At 31.8% G+C, this 19065-nt stretch overlaps 2 protein-coding genes across 2 annotated transcripts in view; one reads left to right on the forward strand and one right to left on the reverse strand.

The window, feature by feature from the left end:
- Positions 1–15522, reverse strand: part of LOC139498390 (transmembrane 9 superfamily member 1-like) — a 59563-nt gene extending 44041 nt beyond the window's left edge. The window contains exons 1-3 of the mRNA XM_071286777.1: positions 15182–15522; positions 9595–9684; positions 8626–8707 (exon numbers count right to left, since the gene is read on the reverse strand). Of these exons, the coding sequence (XP_071142878.1) occupies positions 8626–8707; positions 9595–9684; positions 15182–15259 (250 nt within the window). The 5' untranslated portion in view covers positions 15260–15522. The remainder of the gene's footprint in view (positions 1–8625; positions 8708–9594; positions 9685–15181) is intronic.
- Positions 15523–15706: 184 nt separating this feature from the next.
- The window catches only part of LOC139498391 (homeobox protein dve-1-like), a 31577-nt gene continuing 28218 nt past the window's right edge, over positions 15707–19065 (forward strand). Inside the window, exon 1 of the mRNA XM_071286778.1 lies at positions 15707–16096. Coding sequence (XP_071142879.1) covers positions 16010–16096 — 87 coding nt within the window. The 5' untranslated portion in view covers positions 15707–16009. The remainder of the gene's footprint in view (positions 16097–19065) is intronic.

Raw genomic sequence — 19065 nt, forward strand, 5'->3', positions numbered from 1 at the left:
TATCGTCAAATTGCAAGTACATATCTGACAGATCTTAATCGAACTCAAATTTGTCACACATTACATGTAGCTGCTGACCAAAAATGAAGATGTTTTGCATGTAAAAACTGGAGAAAGCGTAACAGACAAAAAATTTGGTGAACAAATGGACAGACATATTGGAAATAAGCCCTAGTATGTATATAGTATAAACATCAGTTGACAAACTGAGATGACATTTTCACCAGAAAATTAACACATTTGAGTGTGTGTCAAATGCAAAAAATCTTCACAGCATTTGTAAAAGGTGGGAAAAACAACCAAAAAAAAATCACATCAAAGAGAGTAAATACATGTCACGTTAAAGCACAGGTACAACTCACTGTAGTTAACATCAGAGTATCAGCTAAAAATTTCTTAAAGGGTTCTGCAGATCTTTGTGTTCGTTCCTCATGGCACAACTGTTGTCAATGTGAAAGTGTAATGACCAAAAGGGAGAACCCTGTGACCCTTGGGGTATTGCTGCTCTCAGAGTGAAAGTGCAATCTAAACCATCATATTTTACATTAAATAATCTGCAATACAATTTATTTAAAACAGGGGGGTTCAAAATAACATATGGAAAAATTGAGCCTAGGGTCAAAATAGGTACTATGTGATGTAATGACCCCGGGTCAGTTTTCCATATGGTATTTGGACCTTGGGTTTTATTTTCAAGGGGTTCAAAATACCATCATATATATATGACACCAGTAATAACTGATAAAAATGTGTCCAAAAAGTAAGGTTTCCTTCTTTAGAAATGTTTGATTCTTTTTGTTGATCTCGACTATTAAAGGAAGCATATGTCCAAGTTTCATGACATATGATAAAGTTTAAACAAGTCTTTGATGTCTAAAAACTCTGATCCCCAACGTAAATGTAAAGGTTCATTGCAAAATTTATCAGAACCATACAAACAAGAGGCTCATGAGAATGTGATATTGCTCACCTGTTTTTTCAGTTTCAGGCATTTGACTTATAGGTAGATCTTACTTTGCTAAATTTTTTTGTCATTTACTCTTTCCTCTCTTTCTGTAGTAATATTATACTATTAACATGCTAAAGAAAATATATAACCCAAAACTGTAAATTTTCCCCAAAATTTACTATTTCTGGACAGTAAAAAGCTGTCCAAATTCAGTAAAAAAATGGTAAAAACTTTAATTCAAGGGTAATAACAACAAAAAGAGAACAAGGGTAGTGTAACTTATTTCTGTACCTTTAATTGTCCTTAATTTTTGCCAATTTCAGTTTCTCTCTATTTACTGAAGACCCAAAAACACTATATGTGCAAAAAGATATTCTTCATAAAAGACAATAACTCATACATGGAGTCAACTAACAAAACTATGGAAAGGGGGGGGGGGTCAATTGTCCATTGTGTGGGGGATTAAAATACCATGGCTAAGTGAAAATGGTTAAACTAACATTTTCGTCTTCTACCAAATCAGTATTCATATTTAAAAGTAAATAGTTTTACTAGCTATTAAAATGTCTGTAGAGGGGTTCAGTTTTCTATTGTATAGAGTTCAAAATAGCATAGTTCAGTAAAAAAAAGTATACATCTTTCTAACATGTGTTATATTAAATGCTGCTACAAAGAAACTTTGAGAAGCATTATTACTATATAAACAATTCGCTGTGACTGACTATTTGAAAATTTGAGTTTTATAGGTTTTGTAATGCTCATTCTGCAATAAGTATATTGAATGTAATTCAAATGTATGAAATGTTTTTTTACACTTTTCTTAGCCATGGTATTTTGAATTCCTACCATGGAAAATTGAAACCCCTAGCATTATATGTCAAAATTTTAACCTTTTCAAATGCAACAACAAGTATTAAATTTGAATGAACAAATGTTATCAAACAGATTTTCTAACACTCTTTCTCTGCCATGGTATCTTAACCCCCTACCATATAAAATTACCCCCTTTTTATAGGTCAAAATTTAATTGAAGATAGCATTTAAAATATTTTAACTTCTTATAATTCAACAACAAATATCTTGGATGAAAAATATATGTTTCAAGAAAAAAAATGAAACACTTTCTTAGCCATGGCATTCTGTCACCTCTACAATGAAATATTGAACCCCCTTAAAGGTTAAAAATTTAATTTATGATAGCATTTACATTTCTTTAACTTATTATAATATTGAAATGAGAATCTTAAATGAAAAAAATTTGTTTGAAAAATAGGCATGGTATTTTGAACCCCCTACCCTTATTGGTCACATTTTAATTAATGATAGCATTCACAGTGCTTTAACTTGTTAAAATGCAACAACAAACATCTTGAATGTAAAACATATGCTTGAAAAAAAATAAAGAACACTTTTTTTTAGCCATGGTATTTTGACACCTCTACTATAGATGAGATATTGAACCCCCTACCCTTAAAGGCAAAACAATTAATTTATTATAGAAAACAACACTTCAACATGTTATTATGCAACAAAAAATATCTTGAATGTAAAACAACTGTTTGAAAAAAAATTAAACACTTTTTCTTAGCCTTGGTATTTTGACACCTCTACCATGAAATATTGAACCCCCTACCCTTAAAGGTTTAAATTCTAATTCGTGAAAGCATTTACACTTTTTTTAACTTGTTATAATGCTGCAATGAGTTACATTCAATGAAAAAAACATATGTTTGAAAAGATTCAATGCCATTGTAATTTTAGGGTTCTCACTAGGTATTTTTAATGGTGAGTCCTGGGACTCATCACTTTTAGAAATGGTGAGTCCCAATAGATTTTGATGAGTCCAGGTCAGTCCAGGATGCATGTAATTTTTTATGTCATAATATAATGAAATATGACCAAATACAATTTAAACGATGCATGTTGGTTTGGCAGTTTTTATAATATCAATAAAAATTATGATCTCTTTTATTGTTCAATATATATATATGTAATAGACTTCTTTCTGGGTCTATCAATTCTTGATGTGGGGCCACATTGAAAAAAAAATGATTTGCCTTCAGATTTGGTATATTTGATCTGTTCTCAATTTTATTCAAATTGTGTTAAAACATTTAAAATTGCCTAGATGGTCCTTTTTACCCATAATGCCCAGAAAAAAACCCTGCAGTACTGATGTACTATTTTCAATTTAAGTTACATATTGTATCATCTGCCCAGGAGTCAAGTGTACAACTCATTAGTCGTCTGCCAAGGAGACAAGATATCTATTAACTCAATTAGTACATTCCCATTTATCATGATTACACATTTTAAATATTGGCAATTAAAAATTCAGAAAGGTTGTTTTTCATTTGAATATTTGAATTATTTATTATATCAAAACTTCTTTTCAATCGCCAAGTTGTGAATGATGTTGAATTGGATACCCCCTTATTTTGCAAGTCACTTCTAAAAATGTAAAAATACACTAGGTTACTATCAAGCACATTTAAGTAATTGTTTTTTAAGTAAGTTTGAACATATTTAAAAATCACAAGTCGTCTTAAATGAAATGTCAGGTCTCAAGGTCAACTGCCAACCCCCAAGGTAATAAGTCGATAAAAACCTGTTGGCACCACAATAAAGATCAAAAGATTGGCGATGAATATAAAGTACAATGTTTCAAGTTGATTATGAGATATGTGTGAGAAAGTGAAATAGAACATTTTTCTCATATATCATGTATATATTTGTAAGCAATGACATTTGCATAACTCTAGAAGGTCAAGTGACTCACTGCCCAAATTTGAACTCTGCTAGTTTTGGTTCTTAGAACTATGTATGAGTTTCATAAAGATTGCATTAGACAATATTATGTTTAAGGTGGTACCCAACACTTTCACTAAAATTAATTTGGATCGTTTAATTTTCATAAAATTTTGTCAAAGTATTTACTTTGACACTTTAACAAAAAATATAAAAATTAAAAAAAATTTGAACCAACTGTTTTGTCAGAAAAATTACACTGGTTATATAGCAATTTGTCAAACACCAATTTTGATCATTGAGAAGCTTAATATTCCTTTTACAACACAATGTAATTAAAATGTCTAGCTGACTTTACAGAGTTATCTCCCTGTAGTGTTATGTACCACCTTAAGTACTAGTGTTTACCTGAATTTCCCTGTGATTTATGTACATGCTAGCATTTCAAACTGAGAAAATGCTATTTGAAATGTGATCCATTTCTCAGTAATGATACATTGTACCCACACCTCCCTCCCCTCAACCCTTTTTCACCCCTTATAAGTAAGTATCTTGAAAACAGGAAGTGAATGAGTGATTGATGTCTAAACACATCACATTCATTTGACATTTTAAGGCATGTCCAATGCTCACATAAAGTTTATTTCACAAATTCCCAAAAGCCATTATTTGTAGTTTCGTAGAAGAATATGACAAATTATAAACATGGACGTTGTGTGTAAGAATGTATAGTATTCTGTAAACAGAAAGTGGTTCAGAAATAAATCTGAAAATAATCACATACATGTGTAGTACAGCATGCTCTTGTGTTTTATAAGTATAACTCTATAATCGTCAACACCTAACCTGGCAATTTAATTTTGGAGTAAAGACCAATTTCAGAAGATAAAGCTGAATACCAAATTTCAACAAGTTCAGAATGGTAGTTTCTGAGAAAAACATTACTGTAACTTAATGGAACAGACAGACAGACAGACTGATGTAAACTAAAATTAAGAATGGAAATGGGGAATGTTTCAAAGCAGCATGCATAGAGCAGACAACAGCCAAAGGCCACCAATGGGTCTTCAATGTAGTGAGAAACTCCCGCACCTGGAGGCGTCCTTCAGCTGGCTTATCAGAGCAAAGTATAAATGCAAGTAAATTTAATTTATGACAACTGAGTTCGCACCAGTGCAGGTATATTATCAATAATTAAAACAAGTAGTTGCTGCATCTGCCCAGGAGTCAAATATAAGTCATTAGTCATGCTAGTACATCCATACAAATGCTATAAACATAAGCAATCTTAATATTTTGAAAGGTTGTTTTAAATTGCAATTTTGGAGTCTTTTTTCAGAAATTTTGATGGCATCACTGCGCTGTCAATAACAATAACATTACATGTATTTTTCATTAGAATCTGTACTTTTGATTGGCTGACTGCAATAAAATTAAACATTCCTGGCAGCAGATGCTTTTTGTTGACAACGATGATTGTTCCTGTGATAAACAATGCATGGAATGCAGAGTTGTTAATGTCTGTGTCATTTTGGTCTTTTGTGGATAGTTGTCTCATTGGCAATCATACCACATCTTCTTTTTTATATAGAAAAACAATTGAAAAATGTGTATACCAGGCCTTGAAGTCATAAAACTTGCAAGTCCGATTTTTGTACTCATACTCCAAAATCAACCAATCAAAATAATGGATTTCAGGTTTCGAGCACATTTTTGTGCTCCGAGCACTAAACAAAGTTTTATGACTTCAACCCCAGGTGTAACTTGTTATTTCAGAGTTGTAGCATACATTTGTAATTATAAGAATTGAATGCTTCTATTTGTTACTTTATAGGGGTGTATAAGCAAAGAATGTTCACACATTTTACAACATGTGCTTTGATTAAGGCTTTTACTTCCCAAAATTTTGTAAAAAATGAAAAAAGCATTTAATTCTTAAATAAAAACTCATGGAGCTTGTTAGGTATTAGTCCTAATTGACTTTTATATCTATTTTATCAAGTTGATGAAAAGATATGTTTGAAAGTGAAATAAAAAAAAAATGTTTTTCTTAACTAAATGGCTATTGCTAATTTTTAACAAGAAAACCTATTTTCTATCTATTCCTCATTTCAACTTATGATTTATTTTCAAATAGGTCAATAAATCCCAATTTGTAGTTTCAGCTAGAAATAGAAGCCAAATTTGGGCCTTATTGAACCTTCTCTTTTAATAAATAGGAATGAAACTACCAACACGGAAATGTCAGCTATTTAATCAAAGTTATAAGTGTAACCAAGTGACACATTTAAATTCCCCAATGTGTCACATACTTTTTTATAAGTGTGATAAACATATATTTTTATTATTTTGATGTTAACAACAAACAGTTTTTTCGTTGCTGTTATTGTGTCAAGTAAATACCACTAGTGTCAACATTTGCGTCACTTTGTCGTCAATACTAAAAATTGGAACATTTAGAAAAAAAAACTGTACTTGTCAAGAAATATAAGTTCTATTATAACATACATGTAAGCTGCAAATGGTAGATATTTTCTAAAGATGTAAATAAAACAATATTTGATCCTTACTGAATTAAGGGTGTACAATATTTGTTCCAACAGGAATAGATATTATGGCATTGTATTTCATTTTATATAATAAAGTTTCCAGGACATAGATATAAAAGATCCAAAAATTTTGTCTCCTTTGTTGTGTAAATGCAGTGCGTACATGCACCTACATTTTAAATACATCTATATATGATGTGTTGATTAATCAAAAGGTAAAACCAGTTACATAAGGTTTTGATTGGACGAATAAATTCTTTCCCCAAAAAAACCTACGAACAATCAATAAGGCCAATTAAAATTAATTGATAGATTTTCATCCCCGCCCGCCTCTCTGAAATCGTCCCGCCCCGATTTTTTTTATTTTGAAAAAATTACGACTTCCAGATTTTGTTTATTTCCGTTACCGGTTACCGTCAATAATTTCGTTTCATTCGAAATTCCTGTATCAAATTTCGGTTTTCATATTTCTTGTTTCAAGTACTTTTTAATGATTTTGTTGACAAATTCTGCTGCTCAATGAGGACAATATCATCTACGGAGAATAGAGATAGATTACCAGAAGGGCATAAAATATTTGGGTTACGAGTAATACGCTGTGTCCAAGAACGCAAATCAGGGTATATCACAAATTTGAAATTTCTGGCATTAGAAAAGTGTGAATTTTTTTTAATAAAACATTGACTTTGTGTCAGCAAATTTGGGCTTTGAAAGATTTCAAAAGCGCAAGCAAAAAACAAAACAGGATTAAAGAAACTGACAAAAGCACGAACTTATTAGATCTATGACCGTATACTGAGTTTTAAAAGTCGGCAAAAAAACACATTGCGTCTTAGAAAACCCTTAGATTTACCCATGGCTATTGTTTTAAAAAATACAAAATACCCTTAAAAGAGTCATTAAACAACTTCATGTTTAACATTGTAATTATATTTGCTTCAGTCTCGCATAACTTGAGAATCTTAAAAGCACAACCCTACTATTACCAACACTGTTCGAGTTCTTATTTCATTCATATAATACTTATGTTACATACAATTGCATTTGTATAATTTTATGGAGACTACAAACAATCGCTTAAAAAGTAGTCCAACCGAGCAGAGGATTCCTCCATGATTTTACTGTTTACTGGAAATAGGTTTTTAAAGTAGCAATTGTATGTAGAACAGTCGTTGCAAATCAGAGATATAATAATTAATTTAAGAATTTGAACTAGAGGCTCTAAAGAGCCTGTGTCGCTCACCTTGGTCTATGTGAATATTAAACAATGGACACAGATAGATTCATGACAAAATTGTGTTTTGGTGATGGTGATGTGTTTGTAGATCTTACTTTACTAAACATTCTTGCTGCTTACAATTATCTTTATCTACAACAGTACTTTATGTGGAAAATGTTATTGAAAATCTTCAAATTTTAAGAAAATTGTTAAAAATTTACTATGAAGAGCAATAACTCCTTAGGGGGTCAATTGACTATTTTGGTCATACTGACTTATTTTTAGTTCTTACTTTGCTGTACATTATTGCTGTTTACAGTTTATCTCTATCTATAATAATATTCAAGATAAAAACAAAAAAACAGCAAAATTTCCTCAAAATTACCAATTCAGGGGCAGCAACCTAACAACCGATTATCCGATTCATCTGAAAATTCCAGGGCAGATAGATCGTGACCTGATCAACAATTTTACTTCCTGTCAGATTTGCTCTAAATGCTTTGGTTTTTGAGTTATAAGCAAAAAACTGCATTTTACCCCTATGTTCTATTTTTAGCCAGATAACTAGATACCCCAATGATGATTGTGGCCAAGTTTGGTTAAATTTGGCCCAGTAGTGTCAGGAGAAGATTTTTGTAAAAGTTAACGCAGGGCGACGACGACGGATGACGACGGACGCCGGACGCCAAGTGATGAGAAAAGCTCACTTGGCCTTTTGGCCAGGTGAGCTAAAAATATGTACGATTCTATATACATGTTTACACATGTACATGGTATTAGCTAATTATAACACATGCATATGTATGAAGTTCACGTCACAAGAAGGTTTCATATTAAATAAAATTTAAAAAATAAAATCCGCCCACCCGCCCCATTTTTTACAAAACTTTGGATGAAAATCTACTAATTAATTTTAGTTGGCCTAAGTAATCTAGAAGATAATCTTTATTTAAAATTAAAACATAAATCCAAAATGCAGTTTTACTTGCATGTCAAATGAATGTCATTCTTATAAAGCCATATTGTCCCCTCTTAAAATAAACAATGTATTCTATCTGAGTATGACATGTAAAATGTGTAAACCGAATATCATACTCAGATAAAGCAATATTGCCCACTCTTAAAAAGAAACTACTGTGATCCATCTCAGTATAACTTACGTGTAAACCGAATATCATATTCTGATAAAGCCATTCTGTCTCCATCTAAAACCTCTCCTAATGTTAAACTCTTGTGTTCTATCTAGAAAAAAACAGGAAGAGAAATATTTATCTTGGTCCATTTCCTGAAAAACAGTCTACAGATTGTGCAATAAGGGAAAATTTTTTCAAATTGAATTAAAACATACATAGCATACATTTTTTCAAAACCAAAGTGTAGGCCTAGGATGTCAAGAAAACACTGCAAAGCGTCATACCCTCTATAAACCTCTTGTAAGAAACACTTTTAACGATTCATGTCTTTTACTCATTTAAAAAGGTTTTGCTCATTGTTGAAGAAAGTATTGTGGCCTTTACTGTTTACATTCACATCCTGCGGTCTTCATTAGATAGATGTCTCATAGGCACATTCATACCACACCTCATTATCCTTAGGCCAAATAAAAATATATGTGTGGTTCCAGTGACCTTCCCTACTTTTTCGTCTTGAAATTAGCCTACCCTAAAGATTTTATTGTCATTTTTCATTAAGCACTGTTAGAGTCAGAATGATGCCCCCATAGACTCAATGTAAAAAACAACATAAAAAAAAAAATCCCTACCTACCTACCCTAACTTTTTTTCAGATGTAACTGGAACCACACATACTATTTTATTTGGCCTTATAAAAAGTATTGTAAAGAAAATCTTAACTTAATTGTCTGACATGGGCACCGGTAACACTTGTCAAGCAGGATCTTCTTTCCCTTCTGGAGCACCTGAAATCAACCCCATTTTTTGGTTGGGTTCATGTTGTTTAGTCTTTAGATTTCTATGTTGTGTTTTGTGTACTTCTGTGATCTATTCACTTATTTTTTTACCCATGGTATTGTCTGTTAATTTTTTCGACATGAGTTTAATGTTCCTGTGGAATATTTCATCCCTGTTTTAATATCATTGTCACATGTTCTATGTACATGTGTGTCCTACCTTTTTTGGTCTACAGACTGGTAGCTGGTAGTAATGGTATGTTTCATGAGGGTTGAAGTATGGTCCAACTTTGTTCACATAAAGTATCACCTGAAAAATATATAATAGAAAATTAAGAAAGGAAACAGGAATGTGTCAAATAGGCAACAACCGGACCAAAGAGCATAAAACAGCAGAAGACCACCAATGGGTCTTTGTCACAGCGAGTAAATCCCGCACCAGGAGGTAGACTTCAGCAGGCCCCTAAACAAAAATGTGTTTTATTTAAATGAAAATGGATGTCACACAGTACTTAACTCTAAACATATCATGAACTAACATTTTACAGATTTCTAGGTTGCACTTTGTAAATACAGCTGTTTCTCAAAACACGCCTCTTTTGGGGAGTAATTGAATATTCATAGAAAATTCATTTTGTTTACATACTGGTTCCCAGTTATGCTCTCTGTATTCCATATCGCAGAGACAGAACTTGGGAATGTTACCAGTAAATAAACATGTGCATATTGTTTACATTGAAATCTGTGGTAACCTTTCATTCGAGGTAGGGGTAGTTAAGACAATTAGTGAAAGTTTAAACTCTGAGAAGTTCAGGGCATATAAACGTTGAAAATATGCCGCACAGCCCTATATTTTGACATTTGAAAAAAATTGTGGTGCATATGAACTTTCAATTCTAGGATAAGATTTTTTTCAAAACTTCATAGTAAAAGTGGTACAGTTTTAGCCGTAAAAGGAGTTCCTATGGGAAATTGCATTGTCAATATTTACAGAAATGCAACCTCTAGTGTTCATGGTGTTTGTCAGTCATGTCAGTAGATATTTAGTACAAAAATATGTTTCTTGTCCTCTTTCTTAGTTTTCTGCAGGTTTGGAAATCAATATTTTTTTAAAGATAAATCTGATAGAAGGCTCTGATTCATTTTTTTGATATCACCATTACTCCTAAACATTCAGATTTGAATTTGATTTTGATTACTGGTGTATCAGCTATTTATTGTGATGGAATTATCTCCCTTGCATATTTTGGAACTATATATATAAATCATCAAAGTCAGTCATTCAATATACTGCTCATGGAATATTTTTATGTTGTGTAAATTAAACATTATCAAAATTACATTGATTCTGGCATGAATACATGCATACAGTGTTTTTAATTCAAATGTTGCTTATATATAATTAGAAGATAATAACTAGCCGCAGGGAATAGAGCTAGGGAAGCATTTCTGCAACTTTAACTGTTCAACACAGAAGTCTGAGATAATAATGTTATTTTCTGAATATGATATTCTCAAGTTTTAGTATATTCAACAGTTTGGTTTGTAAGCTGTCCTAGTATTTGAAAGTATTAAACTTAAGGGAGCTACCATTTGATTTTTATGGGGGGGCTAGGATGAAATTTGAAAAAAATAGGCAGGACAGGAGTTTTGAGTTGAAAAAAAGGCAGGATGAGCAACTTGGTAAAAAAAAAAGGCAGGATGACAATTTGTGTAAAAAAAGTCAGGATAAATTAGTAAAAAAAAAGGCAGGACCGAATAGAGTAAAAAATAAAAAGGCAGGACAGAGATTACAACTAAAAAAAAAAGCAGGACAAAATTTTTCATCCTAGCCCCCCCATAAAAATCAAATGGTAGCTCCCTAAGTGGTGGAGATCACTATCTAATATAGTCTAATGACGGTATTCTTTGTAACATTGACTATAAAGATCTGTTGACACAAAGTCATGCACAAATGTACAATAAAACTTCAAGATTACGATTTTTTAGTCTTGTAAGTTGTATGCAAGTTTAATGTGAAAAATAAATGTCATATGTAATCATTCCACTAGATGACAATGAGCTTGTGTCGCACGATTATTAGTTTTCTTTGTTATGTGTACTGTTCCATCATTGTTCCAGGTTAGGGGAGGGTTAGGACCACTAACATGTTTAACCCCACCACATTCTGTATGAATGTGCCTGTTACAAGTCAGGAGACTGAAATTAGTTGTTGTATTTTGATTCTGTGCAACATATTTCTTTTTCGTTCATTTATTTGTACATTAATCATGTTAATTAGGCTGTTAGTTTTCTAGTTTGAATCGCTTTCAATATATGGGCTTTGCTTGAATTGTTGTACGCCATATTATTGGTGACCTATAGCTGCTAATTTCTGTGTCTTCAGAATATTGACTTCAGCCATATCTGGTACTTATCCGTTGAATCCCAGCCTGATCTGTATTTCGTAGAAATATTTCAATGGCTGAGGGAGAATTCTCAAAAACAAATATATAACAAGGTATTTGGAAAAGAACATGATGATCATGATGATTTACTGCAATAAATGGATTGAACATTTACTTCAGGCAGCTTTCATCAGGGTGTAATGAAGTAAAGTTACTAAGCCCAAAGTAAGAATGATTTGATGAACACTCTTAAGGAAACAAGTACCGGAACTCATAAGAAAAATGTCTTTGAGAAAAAACTGTAAAGTCTATGCTTAACCTCTTTTCTAAGTAACAATAAATAGTGTACATGCAGGGGTTTATCTGGGTATTTTGGGAAAAGGGACTCTGGCCAGTTTTGGGAATTTTTTAGCGCAGTTTTCAATGAAATTGGGAAAAACAACCAATATACCAGATGTTAGTTTTAGTGTGTTTAGTTCATTAAATTTGTTTTTAAATATAACAAAATGGCATTAAAGTTTATTTGAGTATCAAAATAATGAGTTCTAACTTTTTAAAGGATTGTTATTTTTTTTTATTTTGACATGGAAATTTGTGAACTTAAATATTTTGAGTTCTGTATAAAATATATCCTGTTTCTATTTTTTTTTATATATACTGAGTGCCAATGAAAACGCAACACTTTTGTTTTGCAAAAAAATCTTATAATTTTTATTTTATTTATATTAGAACTTTGTATAGTTGGTTGAAAATGACTTTTAAGATAATTGTCGACAATTTTACGGTTGTGTGATTTTTGAAACAAATGTGAAGTAAGGGTTATTTTGAACGGACATAACCCGAGTTCACCGCTTTTCAACATACGCACATTTTTCACGATTTTGTCATTTAAAGCTTGGGTAATGTCATGAATTTTCCCGCCCTTATTGTTAAGAAACTGCAATAAACATCTGAGTAAATGCCAGGACTTTCTGACAACCAGCTACATGCAGTTTTGTGCATGGTCCAATAAAGCCTTTCACAGCATACACTTACAAGAAGACTGAAGTTGTAGCCTCTACAATAACCCAAATCATCCACAAATTCAACCAAAACGGATCGTTTAATGATAAGCCACAGCCCGGGATACAAAAAGCAAGAAAGGCTCAGCAAGACCGATACATTTGGCCTTTAACATATCCGATATCGACTCTGATGGTTGTTCAAAGGTCACAAGAGTTCAATGGTGGTCACGGTAGAACCTTTGGAGCAATTCCAGTAAAGCACCATTTGCGCAGAAATTGTTAAAGAGCACCACAGTCTTTCCTTAGTTACATCTCAACGGCCGTCTGGCGTAAAAATCGAATTCTGTAGACCAAAAAGCAGTCATTATGTACTAGAAACCGTCATTGGTTGTTACATAGACATTTGGCACCCGCCTCGGCCAAAAGTCATGCTTTTCGCCGGATTTTGGTCCGATCGCGCAAATTTTGCATCAGATTTGACATGGTTTAGACGATGAAAACCACCACCAATATCATAAAGTCAGCATGAGTTAGCTTTGCGGGACAAGTGGAATAACATTCCTCCGGATCACGTTAAACGTCTTGGATGATCAATGCCACGGCGCTGTTGAGATTGCGCTGCACCACGGGGTTGTAACAATTTTTGTTAGGACTGTGAGTTGATGATTCGACATTGGATGTTTCGTTTACCTATTGCGCAAGACAGATGACAATAACACATTTTTGTTTGATATCGATCTATTGTTAAAATTGTTAATTTTCAAGAACAATTTATTTTAAAAGATTATCATTTCTAATATAAATTTTATTTTTGAAAAACAAAGTGTTGCGTTTTCATTGGCACTCAGTATATATATATATATCTTTTACTTTTCAATTTTAGTGTTGCTATGATACATTTGTAGCTGTCACATGTTTGGTTCTTTTCATTTTTTATTAACTGTATTTGATTGACAAACCCGGAATTATATACTTGTTCATTTCCGGATTTGATCTGGTTTTAGTATTTTCCCACACTTCCTGTTTATTTATGGCAGCCATTGTTTGTCAAATGTTGTTTGTCATTCAATATGTTTTAAGGCCAATTAAAATTAACTGATAGATTTTCATCCCCGCCCGCCTCTCTGAAATCGTCCCGCCCAGATTTTTTTTATTTTGAAAAATTTACGATTTCCGGGTTTTGTTAATTTCCGTTACCGGTAAACGTCAATGATTTCGTTTCTTTCAAAACTTCTTGTTTCAATTTTTGTTTTTCGTATTTCTTCGAGTAATTTAGAATAACTCTACAGATCTATGATGACAACATCATCTACCGAGAATAGAGATTGATTACGGGAAGGGCATAACATATTCGGGTTACGATTAATACGCTGTTCCAAGAATGCAAATCGCGGTGGCATGACACAAATTTCTATGATTAGAAAACCGTGGAAATTATTATTGATACTGTAAAATGTCAAAAACTTTGTGTCGGGAATTTTGGACTGTGAATCGATATCCCAAGCTCAAGAATTGTGGAACACGTTGGTACAAAAATTACTGGATTAAAACAATTGACACAAGCTCGAACTTGTTAGATTTTTGAGATATATTGAGTTCAAAAAGTCGGCAAACATACATTTTGTAGATTTATCCATGTTTTTTTGTTCAGAAACAGCAAACAATCTCTGCCCCAATACATGTAGAACAGTGTTTGCCAATCAGAGATATTAATTTTAAGAATTTGAAAAATCATGTACGATTCCTTGTACATATATACATGCTAGAAGCTTATTATTACTCTTGCATATATGAAGGAAACGTCACAAGATGGTTTGATATGAAATAAAAAATAAAAAATAAAATCCTCCCACCCGCCCCATTTTTTTCAAAAGTTTGGATGAAAATCTACTAATTAAATTTTGTTGGCCTAACTTGGATTTACACATTACTTTGTTGACGATTTTTGACATAAAGCTAGCTGTTGAATAAAATAAACATCTCTGTCATGAATAATAAAGATGAAAATAAATTTTGTGATCATTTGGGAATTTTACTTCCAAAATTGGGAAAAATGTAGGGTTTTTGCTGTTGGGAATGGGTCCGAAAACCGGACCCTGTGGAATGCTAGAAAAATCCATGACATGGTGTTTGCCTTTGATTGAATCTTCTTTACTTGTAAGCTATTGTAACCGGAGAGCATGTATCTACTCTACAAATTTATATCGACACCACCGGGATTCTAACCCCGGTCGCCTGCAAGACAGTCAGTGCATTAACCCACTGAGCCAAAGAATTGATTGCTAGCTTGAACCCTGACCATTGTGATCATTGCTTCGTTGTTGTATGCACCAAATTCTTGTATGAACTTTTAAATGTCTAATGAAACTAGATTTGTATATGACTTTCAATTTTTTGCATGTTTTATAGGCTTTACCTTGTCATTATCCTTGTATTTAATACCACTGCTTGTTGACAAAAATGCCAACACGACAAAACATACAAATATCGACATTATCAATTTCCAAAACTAATTTTAAACAGCATAACACTTTGAGTGCATTGATGTGGTATATAAATATATCTTAGAGTCAAAATATGTCGAGAAGCAGTGACAGGTAGCCAAAATCCTGCTTCAGATTGTGTTGATTTGTGGCAAAATTGTGTTGATCTGTATCATTTAGATGCTTATACTGGATGCAAAAAAGTAGTGATTTCAAACGTTTTGTCGACTGTGTTAAATTTACTGTTAATCTTTGTGTATTTCTTTTCCGGCTTAGTAAATCGTCTGTATTTCTACGCTACATTTTGTAAAATATACTTAATTTTTAATTTTAAAATCAAAAACATACAAAATTGATTTCAAGTAAACTTCAAATGAATTCTCAACAAGTAAATTGTTGATGTCAATTGATAAATCTCCTTTAACCGCCACGGGCACCTGTTAAAATAGTTCCGCGGCATAATATTTATTGATGTGTGAAGAAGCTCCTTAATCCTCTTAACTGAAGACTTGAGTATATCTGGCTATGGTTAGGGACTCGTTGTTTACAATAATGTTAGACACGGGAGGCTCATGTCTGACATTTCACGACAAAGTGCTCGTGCATTCGTGAAACTTTGTCAAGGCGACTTTGTTGGAAAACTATCAATATAACTCGAATGAAAGTTGAAATTTCAGCATCTTTCATCCCATAGAGTGATACCATATTGTGTCTTTTAACTCTGGGACAGTTTTGCTGTTTTGGAACCTACTGATTTAATTATGGACTTCCATGCTGCAATGGAAACTTTTGCTGAAGCATGGGTTGCTGCCAATGTCCACACAGCAGTGAACACAGACCCTGGACAGGTAACAGACATTTTCAATATTATCTTTTAGGGATTTGGACATCATTGGCTGTCATGGACCGATGAACATGATCTTGTATTTCTTGTCACATTAGTTGATTAATTACTGTCATTGTTTCTTTGTATAACGGTATAATGAATCAATCAACTTTAGACAGACAAGTCATGTTATATTCACAGATTTATTTCGTTATATCTCTTTGTTCTGTATATTTAATCATGTTAATTTCCCTTAATAATCTGAAGTCTTGTTTGTACCTTGCTTATTAATATTTCACACCTGACATTCATCATGTTTATGAGCAATTTGAAATAGATTCACATCGAATATACATATATAATGGTGCAAATTTTATGTGTTGTTTTTTCGAAAGTCTGCGTAATTAGAATATTAACGCAAATAGTTTTTAATCATTTTCTATTTACATATTTAAGTACATGTTAAATGATTGTTTTGATTTAAAGTTTTGACAATATTTAAATATTAATTTTAAATTAAGAAAATATTTATTCATTTTTATCTAACTTTGAATGTGAAAATTATTTACATGTTATTAATTAAGTATTTATACACATGATACATGTTAATATAAAAGTTAAAACACTCATATATATACTTTTAGAAATTATAGAATTTAAATTCAAATGATTAATTGACAAAACAAAACTAAAATTTTCTTACATTTTTATTACTTTCATCATGTTCATGACCATATAAATCTATTAACAAACTTCCAATGTCATCAGAGAACAACACTTAAATTTTCTTTCTGGACTTTTAGGTGACATAAAAGTTGTGTCCAAATGAACATAAAAATTATAGATTTTGTGAATTTTTGTATAATTTGTTTTTGTACAAGACCGGATTCTGTTTAGTGTATAGATATTCTTCGATGTACATTTTGTGCCTATTAATATTGTTATTTTGGAATAATAAAATTCAACCAAGTCAACATCTTGTGCTTAAATCCATTCATTTTTATTCAAAATGTACATGTAAGCAAAGTCACTACAATGTAATTACATGTACAAAAATGTATGAAACAAAATCTTATTCTTAATGTATGATAAATTTTTGTGGTGAGCCATGCTGCAATGAAGATATGCTTTTTTTGAGTGTTTTCATTATGATCTTCTAAATTTTCCGTCGTTTACATGTTTGGTAAATTGGTAAGTCATTGTGTCAGTTGGGAAGGAAATAGGAAGTGTTTATTTTGGTCAGATGGGAAATAGTATAATTAAACCTACATGTAATGATACCTTAGGTTTTAATTCATTTTTGAAGTTACGCAGATGAACTCAGTGTGGAAGTCTGTGTTTGATTGGGTAGACTGAACGTACATATACATGTATTTCATGGATTTAGAGCTTGGCTCTCTTCTTTTGTCGATGAACCAATTTTGTTATGTACATATATCTTTTAATAAATTGAGAATGGAAATGAGGAATGTGTCAAAGAGTCAATAAGGCTATAAAAAAGAATAGGTTTGTTTGCCCAAACCCTACCTACCCAGAAAAAAGCTGCCTACTCAAATTCTTTTATTGTCCTGATTTGTAGAATTTTTTTTTTAATCAGATAGGCATGAAGACTAATAAACACCCGATACTTCAATTTCTTTTTTTGAAAAAAAAAAAGAAAATGCCTACCTACCTATACCCATTGTCTCAACCTTTGGGTAGGGTTTGGGCAAACCAAAATATTTTTAATTGTGGCCTCACCTGACCTCTTTGGACATATACTACTATTGAAAATGATAAGTCTAAACAGATTGTCCTTAGTCTTGTTAGTCCATGAGTTATGGACCCATCGTAGTGAGAACTCCAGATGTGGGGATATTCCCTCAACCATGTCAATAAGCAAGCAGAAAGTCTTTAAAATTTGGATGAAAACAAAATTTACTAAATGTTTAATAAGATAACTCCAATACAAGTACACATGAATTTTTAAGCGAAGTGATTTGGATGAAAATAAAATTTACAAAATGTTTAATAAGATAACCTCAATACAAGTACACATGAATTTATAAGCTGAGAACAGTTGGAAGATAATCCTTACATAGTAATAATCTGTACTTATCCTGATGATAAAGGACAGCTGATCTTTTCTCAACCCAGAGATAACCCTTATCAAACTTAATCTTCTACATGTATGATTATTAACCAAATTAAGCATGTATTATGATCTATTTATGAGCAAAATTTATTATTACCTGGTTAAATATAATGATTATCATTAAAAGACTCTATTTTGTATGTGCATGTTGCATTTAAGTTAATAAAGGTGTTCTTGTGAGAAGATGATATTGGTTGGCCTCAAATACTGTAAATTCAGAAATTGTTGCTTTCATTTATTATTGCGATTTTTTGAAGAATGGAAAAAAATGTGAGAAAAAATATATTCCCCATAATACAATACATGTATATATGATAGACTCACCACACAAAGTAAAATCTTGTAACGTGGATTCGTTTATTTTGGAGGAAAAAATGTTTGTTTGTTTGTTGATATAATAGAATAAGCATGATAAGATATATCATGCTTTTGTAGATTTCTGTCTAAAAAAAAAGCCTACATGTATGTGTATAGAAAATTTGTTCTTGATTAATTAATTTTGTTTATGGTTTACTTCTAATTCTGTACCCATCGAATTGATGAAAATTGGTATCCCACGATTAATAATGATTTCAAAGTAATATAAAACTTTCAGCAAGTTTCAAGATGAAGAATAGCAATAAAAGAGTTCATGCTTTATTTTATTGGTGAAAATTATTTTGTAAGAATTTCCGTTATTTACAGACATTTTTAGTGTTAAATATAAATAGATATTTGTAGTTTTATTCATCAATTTATACTTAAGGTAAAACTCTCTTGTTTAATGAATTGAAAACTCTGATCAATAATTAATTTCTAAAAATCCTTTTGTGTTTTTTACCGCAGGAAACTTGTTTGTGTGTATTTGTTCATAATTA

The sequence above is a fragment of the Mytilus edulis genome, chromosome 12 (genome assembly GCF_963676685.1).
Source record: "Mytilus edulis chromosome 12, xbMytEdul2.2, whole genome shotgun sequence".
NCBI classification, from domain to species: Eukaryota; Metazoa; Mollusca; class Bivalvia; order Mytilida; family Mytilidae; genus Mytilus; species Mytilus edulis.